Genomic DNA, 16,304 nt, shown 5'->3' with positions numbered 1-16,304 from the left:
ATTTTGAGATCAGTATTGCTTGAGAAAAGGACTAGGAGGACTAGGGAGGACTATATATAGGGACTAGTCTGCCCCAGACAACTTGAATCAAAAGACTGGTTACAAGGCTGTTCCAACAAGTCTGATACAAACATGATTTAACAATATTGCTACAAACTAAGTGCTGCCAAATTTGTAGCAAGGTTGTTATATCACAACTTGTCATAAGGATTTTAGTCACCAATACTCACGAATACAAGTCTAAGCTGAATAATTGTTTTAGTATAAATACAAAGGTGATTTTTGAAAAAACAAATCTGTTACAGAAAATGCATGTTTTACAAACCTGAAGAAATATCTCAACACTTTTGACTGCAATTCAAACTCGCCGCCTTTTTGAAACATCCGTTTAGGTGATTATCCGATAATAACTGGAGGTTGATCGACCTATCAGATGCCGGATTTCAATAATCACCTTTGTAATTTTAGTTTTTGTTTCCTATTTTTTTTGACCGCATACATAACATGTGTTCTGACTGTTCTCCCCTATTCACTTTCATACTACTTTAACTCTCCTGATGAAGGCCTTTTGGTCGAAACATTGAAAAGTGCTGCATGCTAGCAAGTGCTTGCAAGCTACTGCATGGCTACTGAATAACCTTCATCACTGGGCTTACTACAGAGTAAATGAATGAAACTTCCTAATAGATGACCTACACCACTGAGCTTTGTTTTACTGAATGAACTATAACACTGAGCTTTGTGTTACCGAATGAACTATACCACTGAGCTTTGTTTTACTGAATGAACTATACCACAGAGCTTTGTGTTACTGAATGAACTATTCTACTGAGGCTGAGCTTTGCCAAATTACTTGATGACCTACCCCACTGAGCTTTCTTATGTTACTGAACTGAAGTGAATGACCTGCACGACTGAGCTATACTGTATCACTGGATGACTTGCTTTACTGAGCTTTGCTATATTACTGGAGACCTGGTCATATGTTAAATTTCATGATGACCTTGTTCTCTGAAATTTGTTTCTTTTTATACCAGCATGTTTTAATTATAATAATATACGAGTAATTCTAATATATTTTTTCAGCAATTGAGTTTGGATATGCCTGGTGCTTGCACACAAGTTCTTGAAGCAGGAAACAGCCTATTAACAGCAGCACAACAATTACGCGTTGACCCTCACAATCGCTCCGTGAGATTAATTTTGGTGGAATCCGCAAAAAAGGTTCTTGAATACACCGTAAATGTAAGTGAACAACTAATCAATAGAGAAGTTAAGATACCCAGTTCCGATCTACGGGGATTTGTTGCCTTATTTTGTTCAATAAATTCCTTCTTGTTTACATGCATGTTTTTTGAAATCTTGCTTGCCTGAAAAGGCAAATGCCGGAAAAGGGTTATCCAAGTAAATTCTAAAAAACAAACATCGATGGAATTCATTGAACAAAATATAGCAGAACCCGGCATCGTCGGAGACCGTGGTGTCTTAAGCTTTCTAGTAACACACTTGTAACAACTTAATTGCCTCGTATAAATCAAAAAGTCTGATACAAACACGATCTGACAATATTGGTACAATGTTTTGTTGCCAAGTTTGTTGCAAGGTTTTGTATCATAACTGTATCAAACTCTCTAATATTTTCTTAGACTTATGCGCTATTTATGTAATGTAGGTCGAGCTTAGCCGAGATTTAATTAATCGTGAGATAACTTTTAGATATTGAAACGAGTACCGTATGTATATAACATGACCTTGACAGCGGTGCAGTTTTCACAACGATAGCGTGATGTGCTTGTTTGGTTTTATAAAGACTTATTTCAATACCTCAAAATCATCTCACACTTCGTTAAATCTCGGGTAACCGGGGTCATGGGAACAGCCCCTTAGTGCAAGATGTAAATCATGACTCGGGGAGCAATTTATACTAGGGACGGATTATCCGTATAAATAAAAGACAAACTATGCACACGAAAATAACAGACGAAATAGAATCGCCCGTTATGAAACTGCACGGAAATTGGTAAGGAATGTACATGGCAAGAAAATCCAATGACGACAAAAATGTAATTAGTGAAGCATTTATCTTGTAAAAAAATTAAGGCTCTGATCTTCACACTGTACGGGATTTGCTTGTCACGATATATTCGTTTGCCTTTAAAGGGCAACGTTTAAATGCTTATTAGTTCGATCGATTTATTTATTTCGAAATGTGACAATATATATATTATTTAATACCCTTTAATACCTACAAAATTTGACCCACTCCGGAAGCAATCCGGTATAGTGAAACAGGGCCTAAATGAGGAAAAATTATTGATGTGGCACAAGCGTGAAGCGTCGCTCTATGACGAAATTTTCCGTAGTTTTTCGCCATCATACTAGCAGACGGATGATGCGTCTAATTAAGTGTACTATACCCATTCCAATTCGTCTAAATGGGGGAACTATGCGGATAATTCGTCTTGACGGATGATCCGTCTGTTTGCCCGTGTTTACAGACTGATGAACTAGAAGACGAACTATCTTTTGCATGCTCAAGTTCGTCCAGACGGAACATCCGTCTCTAGTATATATAAATCCGGTCAATGTTTTCAAAATGACATTTTGTGCATGTGGAAACAAATTTCCTTTCAACAGATTTTTCGTTTCAAAGAACTCTCAATATTTTAGCAAATGTTCAAATGAAATACAGCAGGGAATCGTAATTAGAATTATAGAAGGATGTACTTTGTACATTGTTTGAAGAAAGATGTCCTTCAAATTTAGGTTCTTCTGACATCCGATGACGCCGAAGTACGAAAGATTATTCACAAGACAAACGTGGTTCTGCAAAAATTGTGGATTTTAGAAAATATCCAGTCTTGGTCAGAGTTCAGAAATCACTTCCAGGTATGGATCATTTCCTATATTTGTACAGCGAGCATGTTCATAAAACAACGATACGTAATTTTTAAATGTTTTGGCGGGAAAGGAAAGGTAGTTTCTACCTTTGGTAGTTGGTACCTACATCAATTTAAATTTCCTGACCCATTTGTAGTTCGCTAGACCCAGTATCTCGCTTGATTGAGAAACGATACATAACCTTCCTGATGTTCTATTCTATCCCGCTATGCTAATCTGTTTTTTGACCTTACAAAAGGCGTACTTTTCTATATATAATATTATCAATTTTTCGTACAAGATACCAAATGGTTGTATATTCTAACACGTGTTTTTATTTTCTTTATTAGATATTCAGTGATAGTGTGTCTCAGTTGCTGATGTTGTGTCAAAAGAGACAAAACGTGAGTGAAATTTTTTTCATATGTTATGTTTATGGTGTGGTGTTGCACAAAAGTGTATTATTCTCAGTTTTCTGTATTTTGATCACCCCAAATCACTCAAATTTACTATATTTTTCTTAGGAGCTTGTGAGCCCAGCTAAGCAAGATGTAATTGCTTCATCAACGGCTCTTCTAGCGAACGCTACGTCAACGTTATTGCCTACAAGTCACGAATACATGCAGAATCCTGATAAACAGGCAGTGAAAGTACGTACATATGCAGAAAATATATTCTATAATTTACGCTAAATGTTGTTTTTGCGTTTTGAACTTGCCAGTTCCGCTACTATTAACAAATATGTTATGGTCTCGTGGTTCTGTGCTTGCAATTTGCAGCACCTTGAAAATATTTATTTTGTTTATTGACGTTGCCAGTCACAAACAGCCGTGCGAGCAAAAATACGGAGTTTTTTAAAATCGATATCAATTTATATTCTGGGATAGATTTACTGTCGGGAAGGGTTACGCACCCCCTACTTTAAACCTGAGGGGAGTCAGACGGAGGGACAAATATCTGCTTTTCCCCCGACCCATATCCTGCACCCCCCCCCTCCCAACTAAATCGCCTTAGATCCATCCCTGTTAAAAATCGCTGGTTAGAAATCCGTTCCTTTACGATTTTCTTATTTGCAGGCACGTCGAGATTACATCTTCAGGCAAATATATATGGCATGTTCTCAAATCATTCGGACGGTTGAGACGAAGGGCGTAACGGATAATCTCGAAGAACCAACACATCTCGTATCAACGAACAACTCACCACAGTCACAAGTATGTATTTACTTAAAATTATTTGCTCGGTGTACCAAAAAATGGACGACTTTGAAGCCATTCTCAGCTTCACAAAGCAGATCTGGGCTCGACTTATTTCAGTATAGACTCTTTCAGGTGCTTTTAATGTGAAAAAGACAATTCTGAAGGACAAATTGCTGAGATAGAAACAGTGGGGTTTTGTAAAGGGCTGAGGTGAAGCTTCGCCAGTCGCCAGCCGTGGGGTGGGAAGGCACGAACTCTAGTCTGTAAGGGATGCATAATTCCTGGAAAGCTGAAATAATAAGCAGATTCGCACCCTTCTTTCCCGTCTAAAAGTTGAGCTAATCTGGTCAACACCCGAATTCATATCCAATGAATTTTCACCTTAATTTTAGATTACCTTGTACACGAAATTTTAATGCTTAGGAAACTTTAATCTTTGCCTGTGATTTTTCGAAAGATATTAACCCTTGTTTACTTGGAAAATTGCTCTTAACGCAATTTAGGGCAACCTGAGTATGTATAGCTATATAAAAAGGGCCGAGATTAGAACCTTGTGTTATTCCACCTTAAGTTGAACTTCTCTTGCTTTGATAATTTTGACCTGTTTTAAAGTTACTGTAGTATATCAAGGACAACAGCAATTGGCATATGTGTCCTCCTAAACATTCGATTCAGTTTTCTATCTGTATTTTTCGTTTAGAAACCGTTGGAGCCTGCCTCTGTCAGTCATATGCCAACTTCAGGCAGTGACTTAGATTATTATCTTGACGCTATTGTACGAAACAGTTTAGCCGTCGCCGAGAAATGCGAAAATCAAAAGAGAAAGCTAAGAATCGCCAAAGCTTGTCATGAGGTAATAAAAACGCGAAAGCAACTCAAAACACTTTATTATTACCAAGAACTTTGGCCAAGGCGGAACAGAGCTAATTGCCTAATTAAACATATCTTATACTAAACATTTATACAGAGATGACTCATAGATGTGTGCGATGATGAATTTTCTAGGTGCTGGAAACTCGAGGGCAACTGAACGAGGCACAGGACGCCCTTGCATCCAATCCAATGTCTGAACGATACAGGTAGCCATTATAATTTCGACCTTTAAAGCTGGGCAGTATTCAAATTCCTGTGTTATTCAACAAAGCCATAACTCATAGCGACATGTCGATGTCAAATGCCCCTTTGCAGAAAGAAAAATATCATGTTGTTAACTTTGTTAAGGTGGTCTAGTATATAGAAAATCATGATTTATCTTGAAAGACCACCTTAACGAAGGTTTACCATGCAAGTGGTATTTAAATCGATTTAGAACTTATCATTTAATATTTTAGGCAGGAATTTGACTTCCAAACAGACAAACTGCAACAATGTCTACGTTCTTTGGACCGGCGTGTCACTATGGCAATAATTGCTGCTGTTTTAACAGCGTTTTCTGATCTGGACACTCCACTGCAGAACCTTATTACTGCTGCAACGACGGTACGGTAGCTGTATTTACATATCTAATGAACCATGCAGTTATAATATAACCAAGGAGCAGCGTGGCAGCGTCTTCGAACAACTTAGCATCAAATGTGGTATAACAACTGCCTAAATAGACAAAACACTTCTCGACGTTTCGACCTGAGGGCCTTCGTCAGGAGATACTATTCTCTCCTGACGAAGGCCCTCAGGTCGAAACGTCGAGAAGTGTTTTGTCTATTTAGTCAGTTGTTATACCACATTTGATGCAACGCAGTTATATATTAACATATATTTCGACAACCTTTTTGAGTCCTGATTGGCTAAAATTTGAGCGCGAAAACCTGGTTGCCTGTCATATGCTATTCCATATACTCTATAGCTAAAACTCAATTATCAGTCGGCACAAAACATTAAAAACATAACTTTGAAGATAAATACAGTACCAGAAGTAGAGTGACTGCTCATATTTCCCCCATAATACGATATAGTTAACTTGTTTTATTGTTTATTTTTAGAATGATCGTTTGTTGAACTATAGTCAATCGATGAACCGCCTCATGCAATGTCAACAAACGTTTCTGAATTACTCTGCTAAAATATGTCAAGCCGCAAGTAATGCATCCTCCGTTGCTGCTGAACCAGACCGTAAGAATAAATCAACAATAACATTTGTCTCTGTGTTAGTTAACAAATTGATCGCATCCAGCCATTGTCTGTTGGTGGTAATTTTAGTGCTGTATGAATATAGCTTTAGTTTACCATAAACTTTAGGGCGCACTATAGACCTTTCATTTCTCAGCTCACGAAACTGTATCACGTGTTTCCCACAATGCACTGCAATTAATCGTTTGTAGCCTAGCTCGAATATTGAAGTTAAATGATCCCTGAACCGCTGAAATTCTTAAGAATAACACTGTCTGTTGTTTCTATATTTTCTGACGCTTTTTAAACAGTTTGCCAAGCAATGGCATGACGCAAACATGAAATTGTCCGTGGAATTTAAATAAATCAGTCACTGACCTGTGTATATTTGTATATTAGTTCATCTGGACTGAGTGCCAAGATAAAGATTAATGCCAAAACTGTCAACGGCTTGCCCACTGTCATTCGCTTGTTTTACTGATATGCAATTCTTCGCAAATATAAAGTTTTCATAAGCGGTTGTCTGAGACATATATTCGTCATTTTTCGTGTCTCACCTCATTACACCTTAAGCACTCACTCCAGATGAACAATATATTGATATACCGGTCAGTGAGTAAGTAATTCAGACCACAAGTAGGCAACTTTGTGACTAAATATTAAATAAATCTAAATTTTAGGTGTTCATGCAATCCGTTCTACGATTGGCCAAATCGAGGCTCTAACACCGAGGATAATCAGCACATCCAACGAAATTCGTCAGCAACCTCAAAACAGCAAGCACTTGCAGTATTTAAAAACCATTCAACAGGAATGGCAGACACAAGTCGGCGTGTTGTCAGACCTTTCTGTGGATGCTGTGAGTCCCGGAGATTTTCTCGGCACAACAGAAGCCTTGGCAAATGAAAGTTTGTCGCGATGCAGGGAAGCCTTAGCGGAGTACAACTTTCAGAAATTGTCCGGTGAAATATCGCTGTTGGTTGGTATTTCCGAGAGGGCTGTTCATGTGTGCAAGACTGAATTACAGCGGGCTGCTGATCCTCTGTTTAAGAGCCGATTGACTGAAGTGACGTCTCGTATGAGTTCAGGTAGCTATAACGCCGTCATGGGTATTGATTGGGTCTTGCACTAAGGAACCCTAATCGCAGGGTCCCAGCTTACCGTTTGAGCTAGGATTTCTGGCTATAAGAGACTAAGAGTCATTCCGAGAATTATTTGATGCCATTTTACTTGATATATTCATGTTGTTTCATATTTAATGTATCAGTATATCCCATGTTCAATATTCTCAGTATCTGAGTCAGTATCCCATGTTAAATATTCTCAGTATCTGAGTCAGTATCCCATGTTAAATATTCTCAGTATTTGAGTCAGTAACCCATGTTCAGTATTCTCAGTATCTGAGTCTGTATCCCATGTTCAGTATTCTCAGTATCTGAGTCAGTGTCCCATGTTCAGTATTCTCAGTATCTGAGTCAGTGTCCCATGTTCAGTATTCTCAGTATTTGAATTAGCCTTTTTCACGATGACGAAGATATACCGCCATTTTGGGATACAGCATAACGTCGACTGTTTTCAGTTTTTGCCTAATTTATTTTATAAATAGTCTGTTGACAATAAAAAAATGCTTTTCATATTGTTAAACCCGCTTAAGAAACTTAAAATTTCCCCCAAAATGGCGAATATAGTCAGTGATCCTGAGAAAGGCTAATTTGCTGGTCATCTGGCTTAACAGCGGTGGATTCAGCACTAGTGCACAAATTTGCATTACAAAACAAAATGGTTATTTTTAGCAGTTTTTCTGTGTCATGCAAATTAGTGCACTAGTGCATTACATGTTTGCTACGGTCTCTCTTCACTATTAAATGAGATTGCCAACTTTGATATAAAGTCCTTTCTCAAATGAAGCAAAATTGAATTATATATTATTATTACCTTCATGTTTCAATTTAAACTCCATTTGAACTAAACCTTTGCTGTCTTTTCTTTATACCTTGATCTTTAGTTTTTCCAGAGCTAGCTTCGTTATCACGTGAAATCATCTTATTATAGTCTTGTTATATATTATTGCCTTCATGCTCTAATTTAGACTCTACTTAAACTAAACCATATAGCTATCTTCTCTTTATACCTTTATATCTTTATAGTTTTTCCAGAGCTGGCTTCGTTATCGCGCGAGGTGATCTGCCACATTCAAGATTCACGAAATCATGTAAAGTTCATGGAACAGGTCATGAAACTCGTTGAAAATTTAGGCGAAATGAGATCAATTGTAAGAAGATCACCAGTTCACCTTAAAGGTAGAGTGAAATACTCATTGTTTTAATCAAGGTTCTAGGGTTTGCTGGGCTTCTTGTACTGTTAAGAATACATGATTTCATACCGTCCATACTGGTTCTTTTGCCCAGCTTTAAGTAAGCCGATATTTATTGTAAACGGAGCTAACTGGGAAATATATTTAGGAACATCGACGTGTTTAAAGAACATGCTATGCTTTCTGAATGCATAGTTTTGCGTTTAGTTTTATGATTTATACCTCAATTAAGATTTCTTCTTTTAAAATGGATGCTACCCTTCGTGCGAAAAACATGAGGGAGGGAGAGAGGGTAGAGAAGTTTTCCTTTTTAGACAATATAAAAGTGATCGATTTCTGGAATTTCGTTAATAACATATGTGAGTATTTAAGGGGCTGTTAACATGAGCCCGGGCTTCCGAGATTCAACGAAGAGTGAGATGATTTTGAGGTATTGAAATGAGCAGATAACATTATCCTGGCAGTTGTATAATCACCACAACACTAGCATGTGCTTGTTTGGTGTCATAAAGACTTATTTCAATACCTCAAAGTCCTCTCATGCTTCGTTGAATCTCGGGTAACAGGGCGCATGTAAACAGCACCTTAGTTTATTTCGCTGGGTATGGTAAAAAACGCGGGTGCGGATAGACTCTTGCGGATAATGAAAACGCGCTGTAGGCATGTTCTATAAATATAATCTAACACCATCTGAGAGCTTTTCCCGTTGCAACTTTTATTGTTATCACTTCTATTGTGAAATAAGTTACACATGCATGGTTGGAATATTTTTCCCTAGACAACAGTTTTGAAGATAGTGATTCCAATCCACCAGTACCACCCATGATAAATGTGACCAGCAATACAGCAGCAGGTGACTCTTCTGGATTTTGTTTTTATTATTATTATGAGCTATGGTCTTGGAACCGCAGAAATTCTTGGAAAAAACACTGTCTGGTTTTTATTTAGTCGTAATTGTCATGGTTCAACAATGACTGATTTCAACACAGAAAAAAGACAAATTTACAACAGGACTTGATTTTCACATCGGTAAAAATGACTTGTTCATCACAATTACGACTGAATAGAAGTTAGGCTTTAGGCTTTGCTCTTATTCTATTGTTTAAACGTAATTTGAGTCAAAATTAGCTAACACTTTCTTGTGTACTAGTGAGTTAATTTAAAAAAAGATTTTTTTCAATGGGTTCAGTTTCAGGTTTTCCGAGCAATGAATTGCCAAGCATGCGTCTCTCTCCTGCGATTCACGGGGAAAGCAGTTCAGCCGGAAGAAACAGTCCGGTTGCAAAAAGCAGTCCAGTTGGAAGAAACAGCCCAGTTGGAAAAAACAATCCAGTTGGAAAAATCAGTCCAATAGGAAGAAACAGCCCAGCGGTTGTGGTAAGCATGGTTGGATTTTTCTCGATTCTAGTTTCAATACCTTTGAAAAATCGGGCACATTGTACTATTTGGAAATTCGGGTGGCTTTTGAGCTAACGCTAACGCTTTTTTAATATTTTTCTTCAGATGAACAGCCCAGATTCAAACATTCTTTCGGTGAATCAAACATCCACAGGACCGATCAGAAATCGCAACTCCAGAGACATCGAAAATTATGTTCAAGAAACGAGACAGTGTTTATTGTTAGGTAAAACACATTTCTTACATATATCATAGCCTATTCTACAAATTAGACAAGGTTCACTTCCTACCAACGTAAAGAGCAAAATTAACCCGATGGAGAATCACAATTTAAAGCCATTGCCACAATCTTATTCTCCCATACACATCATCAAAGTCCCGGAAAAAATACATACGTACATGAGTACATGATTTTCTACATGATTTTATACATGATTTTGTTGGTCGAATTCTTCCATTTCTGTAGTTAAAATTACCTTGCCTTTTATAGCTCCAAGATTACGTATTGTCAATAGAACTACAGGGTGTCTCAAAAAAAACGCAACCACTTAAATATGCAAGAACATTAATACAGCTTTAAAGGGCAATAGATAAGCACCTCTGGGAATTGAAAATGGCTCTTAATCCTTCATTTAAAATGCTAAAAGTCATTTTAGCTGAACTATGGTGCAAACCCGAACAATATTAATATTCTTGCATATTTAAGTGGTTGCGTTTTTTTAGACACGCTGTAGAATTGCTTAAATCAATAATTCTACAACCAAAAAACCGTAGATTTAAGCCTTTGTTTGCGTGATGTGCGTAGATAGCTCTTTTTTTTCCAAACGGATTAGAAAATATCTATTTTTTTAAGGTTTAACTCTTGTCGAAGCGGACGATATTCAAATGCTCGGCAAGCTCTCGGCTTTACTTCGTGCCTCGCCGTCGTCGCTGATGTCTCGGTTGCTTGACGCGGTCTCTCAGTCCGACTACGCTCTCGTTGAACGACGATGTAACGAGCTTTCAAGACGTGCTGCAAGTTTGAAAGATTTTATCCAAGAGCCAGCATTGAAACGCTCCAAGAACAAAGAAGCGTCGAGGTAAATAAAGCAGGCACTTAAACATATTTTACTGAGTTCAAATGAGCTCAATTGAAGTTTTCTATATTTTCAAGTGAGGTGTAGTAAGTAGTTCGTCTTATCAACTGAAAGGCTGAACTGACGTTGAATTGATAGAATTTCGTTGATTATTATTAACTCCTGGAAAACGAAGCTGAAGTACTCAAGACAAAATATGACAAATTCGGATAGTACTTGATTCATTGTTAACATGACATTAGGGCTGGTTTTCATATGACATATTTCATATTGAAATAATTTCATAATTCGTCCTAATTCAGATGGGTTTATGAATACAGGTGTGGGTCCTGAAGCCCTTTAACCTACGGAAACCTTTTTCTTTAATTTTTTGACAGTCTGGTTCTCACAACATCATCGGAAGTGTACGAAAGTACCGCAGATGTCGTTCAACTGGCGTGGACGGTCGCTGCGAACCCGAACGACACGAAAGCCAACAACCAACTTCGGGTGAAGTGCGATAAATGGAGCGAGAAACTGGACATTGTTCGGGCAACCGTTGACAAACTCGTGAATCCTTGGTCGGTGTCTGCTTCGTGTGTCGTGCAAGCCGCGACTTTGAAAGATCAAAAACTATACACCAAACAGGTAAACAATTATATTTGAAATTTAAAAATTACTGCGTAGCCACGATCTTGAAAATGGCTCCCGCCCAGGAGCCGTGTTTTGCTGTTTTGCTTTATTTCAACGTTGTTCAAAATGAAAAAAACTCACGCATGTCTCAATGGAGGAAGTTTAGCAGCTTAGCACATAGGTCATAAGACTATATGAGGTGCCGTTACCACCAAAATTCAAACACATTATTTTATAAAATGCAGGGTCGAATTTTCTTAAAATGAAGGGTCGAATTTTCTTAAAATGAAGGGTCGAATTTTCTTAAAATGAAGGGTCCAATTTTTTTTAAATGCAAGGTCGAATTTTTTTAAAATGCGGTATATAAATTATGGTATAATTTTAAATTATTCGCTCCATTTTATAAATTCGACAATGCATTTTATAAATTCGACCCTGCATTTTATAAAATAACGTGTCTGAATTTTGGCGGTAACGGAACCCAATGCATGTAAAACCCACAACTTGAAATCCATTCTTTTTAGATTTCCAACCTGAAACAGCACGTCCTACGGCTGCGTGGGCTGGCATCTTGCGCCAAGGCTGCTGCCGATGCTGAGGATGCGGTTGATGTCAGTGGCGAAGGTGAGGCTCCTGCCAGGAATCAAGATTCTTTGAGAAGGATTGAGTTAGTTATGGTCACATCAGCTGAGATGGATGAATTGACGAAACGATTTATCACTGTTTCTCAGGTATGTACTCGTCCACTGCATTTTGCAACACTGTAACGCGACTTTAAGTGACAACATGCTGAATTTGAAGACGATTACTTTGGAAGGCCGGCAGCTGTATGGTTTGAATCTCCCACGCTTCGAATTCATCTCGACGGGAAATGTAGTTTGTCGCAAAATTAATCTAGAAATTAGGCAACTTGAATAACTGAGCCATAGGCGCGAATATTAGTTTTATTGGCAGTTTACATGATCCACTTAGCCGAGATTCAACGAAGCGTGATATGACTCGAAACAAGTCTCTAGCGACTTAAAATACACGAAATCTACGAAGCGAACGTGAAGTAATACTATCGTCGTTTCCACGGTTTCACAACAGGAATAAAATTTATGCACTCCTTTTGGTAAACAAGGGCAGAGCTGTATGTAAAACTAATTACAATTGGATCCCTAACAGTACCGGCTGATCTCATGTCACGTCCGCGTTGCAGATCTGGTGTATCTTAAGGTTCCTTTTATGAAACCAAACCAGCACATGCTATTGTAAGGATGACTACACGACTACCAGGATCATTTTATATGCTCTTCTCAATACCTCAAAATCATCTCACGCACCGTTGAATCTCGGCTAAGCGGGATCATGTAAACAAGCGCTAAGCAAACCTTACTTGAAACGTCCACAAAACATCTGCATGTTTGCATTACGGACTAATACACATCTTTAATGAAATTTGATATTTTAGGAAATGTTTAAAAACCGTGACAAGATAACGGACGTCGTTACCTTGGAGTTTCTTCGTCGTGATTGGGCGTGCAAAGTTCTGTCTCTGATTCTTGCTGTTGATGATATCACGGCAGGGACCTCGGCACCAGTTGATGGTATCTGCACGGCAGCTTTGCATGGCGACCATCAGGTTGTTAGGGATCGATGCAAGTTGTTGAATACCTATATTGTGACTTTGAAGGAAATGGCTGATGGTTGTTCTGCCGAGTAAGTAAGGTGTACCATATTTTACTATTATTGATTTTAATCTTCTAATTTCAATCCTGGACCTAATCCTGAATATAATCCTTGCAGTCGCCTATTGCCAACTTTAATCCTAAAAAAAACGGCAATCTAAACCCCAATCTTAACCATTAGTCCTGGAAAGTAACCATTGAAACTGGAAAGTAACATGATAAATGCTTGTTCCAGTTGTAAATAGAGTTCACTAGAAAGTCGATCTTAATGTGAAATATACATGCATAATTGATTTGAGCCCTTTTCTGCCAGTTGTAGAGACAAAGAAAAGGCTGACAAAGCTCAGGAAACTGTCCTGTTCGTTGATGAGTTAACCCAGAAGTTCCAAAATGCTGTTTTGATTGTACAAGAGAAAGTACGTGCCGATGCGGGAACAATTGAAGAAAGCCTTCATTTTATGTCTTGTGTAGAGAAAATGGTTTTATTGCAACGAGAGTGGTCTACAAAGGTTTGTATATACATGAGTATGCCTTGCCTAATTGCCGCTACAATGTTAGCTAAATTGCGATTTAATTTATTTAACCCGCTACCCTATGCGTTTCAAAACTTTGTAAAATAAGTATTTTCCTACTCTACTCTAGAAAATACTCATGGACCACTTTTCTGAAAAAGCGATTGAAAAATTTATGTTTTTAAAAAGTTTTTGTTTATCTTCTTCAAAGTTTCTGTTCTGTAAAACTGATTTAAGATGTTAGAACGAGTTTGAGTGAATTAAGAGCGAGATATATTTTGTAATCCAAAACAATGATATTTTGGAGAACCTAGCGAAAAATATGAGGATCGTTCGGCATTCTCCATTACGAACATCTCCCTAAGTCAGTAATATATATTCATGATTTTCAGGTGCACCTATTCACCTCACTAATTGACGACATGACCGCTGATGTATCGGCCCATGTTGATCGGCTCGCCGGCGCAGCGCTGAATGTGAGCCGTGTTGACCGCAGTATGAAGCTGGAGTACTTACGTGATTTCGAAGCGCAATCGAACAAACTCTCCTCAAAAGTTGCCCGTGTGAGAAATCACGCCTGCTTAACAATCAGTAATAGTAACAACATTCAAAAAGCTCAAGTGGTTCGGGTTACCTGTGACTTTCTCGATCGTCTTACACCACAAGTTATTGCCGCAGCTAGGGGACTGGCTGGTAGGTATATCCGTTGTTTTACATTATAGTGACGATAACCTCGAGAGCATTATAGAGAAGTTTGCTAAATATTGTTTGGTGTCAGTCAGTGAGCTCTGTGTGAACTGGGACAATAACTCCGCTGCCATCTTTAAAGCCAATTTGAAGCCGAAATGGGTACTGGTTCCAGTCCCTTTTCAGTTTCTGTCGACAATCGCGCTGACAAAAACAAAAGAAAGGGACTGGCACTGGTACATTTCCGCTAAATATTGGTTTCAAAAATGGCGGTCAAATAACCATAATGGCCAACTGGTGATGGTAGTGCTGATAATGTCATCGTCAAACTCTACATAAAGCACGACCCAAATGAGCTTATATGCTTACTTTCAGAACGCCATACTACACCGGTTATTTTTCATCGTTTTGTAGATAATCCAGACCAACCGACTGTGGAGCATTTTCAAATGTTGAGAAGGCAGTGGGCATCCAGAGCTCATTTCCTCATGGCAACTTTGCAGAGTTTAAGGAATGTCCAAGACTCATCTGTTGAAGGTAAGGACGATTAGGTGGGGTGATTTGTTGATAACAAAACTGCATGTCATCGCGCCTGAAACGATATGCAGAGCTACCTTTGCCATGCATGTGAATGCTTAAAGTTGGCTACTTTCTCTCACAACCGAAATTTGTGGCATAGCGGAATATTATTGTAAGCTGGAGTACTAGCTATTGTTATTATGAATAAAATATTCATTACAATCTCAATATTTCTTCACCTGAGTCTCTAAAACATGCAGGTATTGAAGAGACTGGACTGATTTCCGAAAATAAAATATTTTCGGCTAGTTGGATAATTCATATTTCAGCTAGTTGAATTATCAACCATTTTTGGGCGATTTCTAGCTGCCCAATTAGTAACTTGAGTAGCACCATCAAAATGTAAGCTAGTTAAGATCTACATTACTAGCGAGCAAGGTAAAAATGTTTGCTTCAGTGTGAGTTAGGCATAAACGAATACAATTCTTTGCTATTTCTATTCTCACTTTTGGTGATGTATGTTCCCCTTTACCTCAAGACCATGCCTGTAATATATCTGGCGAAAGTATAAATTTTGATTTTGAAAGTATAAATCAGTTCAGAAAAGAATTTCAATAATGTTTCTTTTGTCACTTCAAATTATGGAGGACTGGCCTCCTTTAGACACGTTTTCTTCTTCGCTTGCTTTTTCTGTCAGCAAAATTAGATTTCACTGGAAGGGAAAGATAGCGACATGTCGATATCAACGTGTCCTTTCTCAGAAATAAAATCTTATTGCAATTGTATAATTTCGGCCTAAGTTATTTCATTAAGCTGTTATACAAGCTGCAGTGTAATTGACCTGGGCAATAAGGTTAGCAGACTGACGATGTGCGGTGAAGTAATAAAATTCAAGAGACATAATTTCACGTTTAGTTGTCACGAAAGAGCTCCTTGGTTCTCTGGATAACTCAGATCAGGGTAGCCCTCCCATACTGCAATCCACCAGTCACACTCTGAGAGATTCCTCAATACACTATCATCCCCCGCCATCCGAGAGATCCTCCGGGCCCCCTCATGTTCACCAGTCACCTTCTGAAAGATCATATCTTCACCCAGGCGTTCACCCTATTATCCCCAAAATGAAGTCATCCTATCAGGAAGACTACAAAGGTGCCGAGTCCTTAGACCGAGCTTTTGAAAGGCCTGGGAGGGAGAGAGTTGACGATCTTGAGGCATCGTTTGACTTAATCGATGGTTTAGTGACGTCACTTGGTGATTTGGCCATGCGCAGTCAGGTATAATTTTTATCACCTTGATTTATTTCTTGCATTGATGAAAGAAAATTTTGC

The 16,304-nt window shown here is 38.3% G+C and overlaps 1 protein-coding gene across 3 annotated transcripts in view; it reads left to right on the top strand.

Annotated features, from left to right (window-relative positions):
* LOC114537222 overlaps positions 1 to 16,304 on the top strand; it is a 35,618-nt gene that overhangs the window by 1,843 nt on the left and 17,471 nt on the right. For 2 of the 3 annotated variants that reach the window (XM_028558358.1, XM_028558357.1), the window contains exons 3-24: positions 1,087 to 1,245; positions 2,767 to 2,889; positions 3,231 to 3,284; positions 3,405 to 3,530; positions 3,957 to 4,094; positions 4,780 to 4,932; positions 5,085 to 5,158; positions 5,411 to 5,558; positions 6,059 to 6,188; positions 6,866 to 7,273; positions 8,333 to 8,485; positions 9,278 to 9,352; positions 9,689 to 9,876; positions 10,003 to 10,123; positions 10,751 to 10,976; positions 11,351 to 11,600; positions 12,110 to 12,316; positions 13,039 to 13,286; positions 13,569 to 13,764; positions 14,160 to 14,460; positions 14,869 to 14,991; positions 15,889 to 16,250. In XM_028558358.1, coding sequence (XP_028414159.1) covers positions 1,087 to 1,245; positions 2,767 to 2,889; positions 3,231 to 3,284; positions 3,405 to 3,530; positions 3,957 to 4,094; positions 4,780 to 4,932; positions 5,085 to 5,158; positions 5,411 to 5,558; positions 6,059 to 6,188; positions 6,866 to 7,273; positions 8,333 to 8,485; positions 9,278 to 9,352; positions 9,689 to 9,876; positions 10,003 to 10,123; positions 10,751 to 10,976; positions 11,351 to 11,600; positions 12,110 to 12,316; positions 13,039 to 13,286; positions 13,569 to 13,764; positions 14,160 to 14,460; positions 14,869 to 14,991; positions 15,889 to 16,250 — 3,963 coding nt within the window. The remainder of the gene's footprint in view (positions 1 to 1,086; positions 1,246 to 2,766; positions 2,890 to 3,230; positions 3,285 to 3,404; positions 3,531 to 3,956; positions 4,095 to 4,779; positions 4,933 to 5,084; positions 5,159 to 5,410; positions 5,559 to 6,058; positions 6,189 to 6,865; positions 7,274 to 8,332; positions 8,486 to 9,277; positions 9,353 to 9,688; positions 9,877 to 10,002; positions 10,124 to 10,750; positions 10,977 to 11,350; positions 11,601 to 12,109; positions 12,317 to 13,038; positions 13,287 to 13,568; positions 13,765 to 14,159; positions 14,461 to 14,868; positions 14,992 to 15,888; positions 16,251 to 16,304) is intronic. The other variant, XM_028558359.1, reaches the window with a different exon arrangement.

The sequence above is a fragment of the Dendronephthya gigantea genome, unplaced genomic scaffold, assembly GCF_004324835.1.
Source record: "Dendronephthya gigantea isolate DGI-Jeju-01 unplaced genomic scaffold, DenGig_1.0 000154F, whole genome shotgun sequence".
Classification (NCBI taxonomy): Eukaryota; Metazoa; Cnidaria; class Anthozoa; order Malacalcyonacea; family Nephtheidae; genus Dendronephthya; species Dendronephthya gigantea.
The sequence above is the reverse complement of the archived record's forward strand: the minus strand, read 5'-3'. Positions and strand labels throughout refer to the sequence as shown.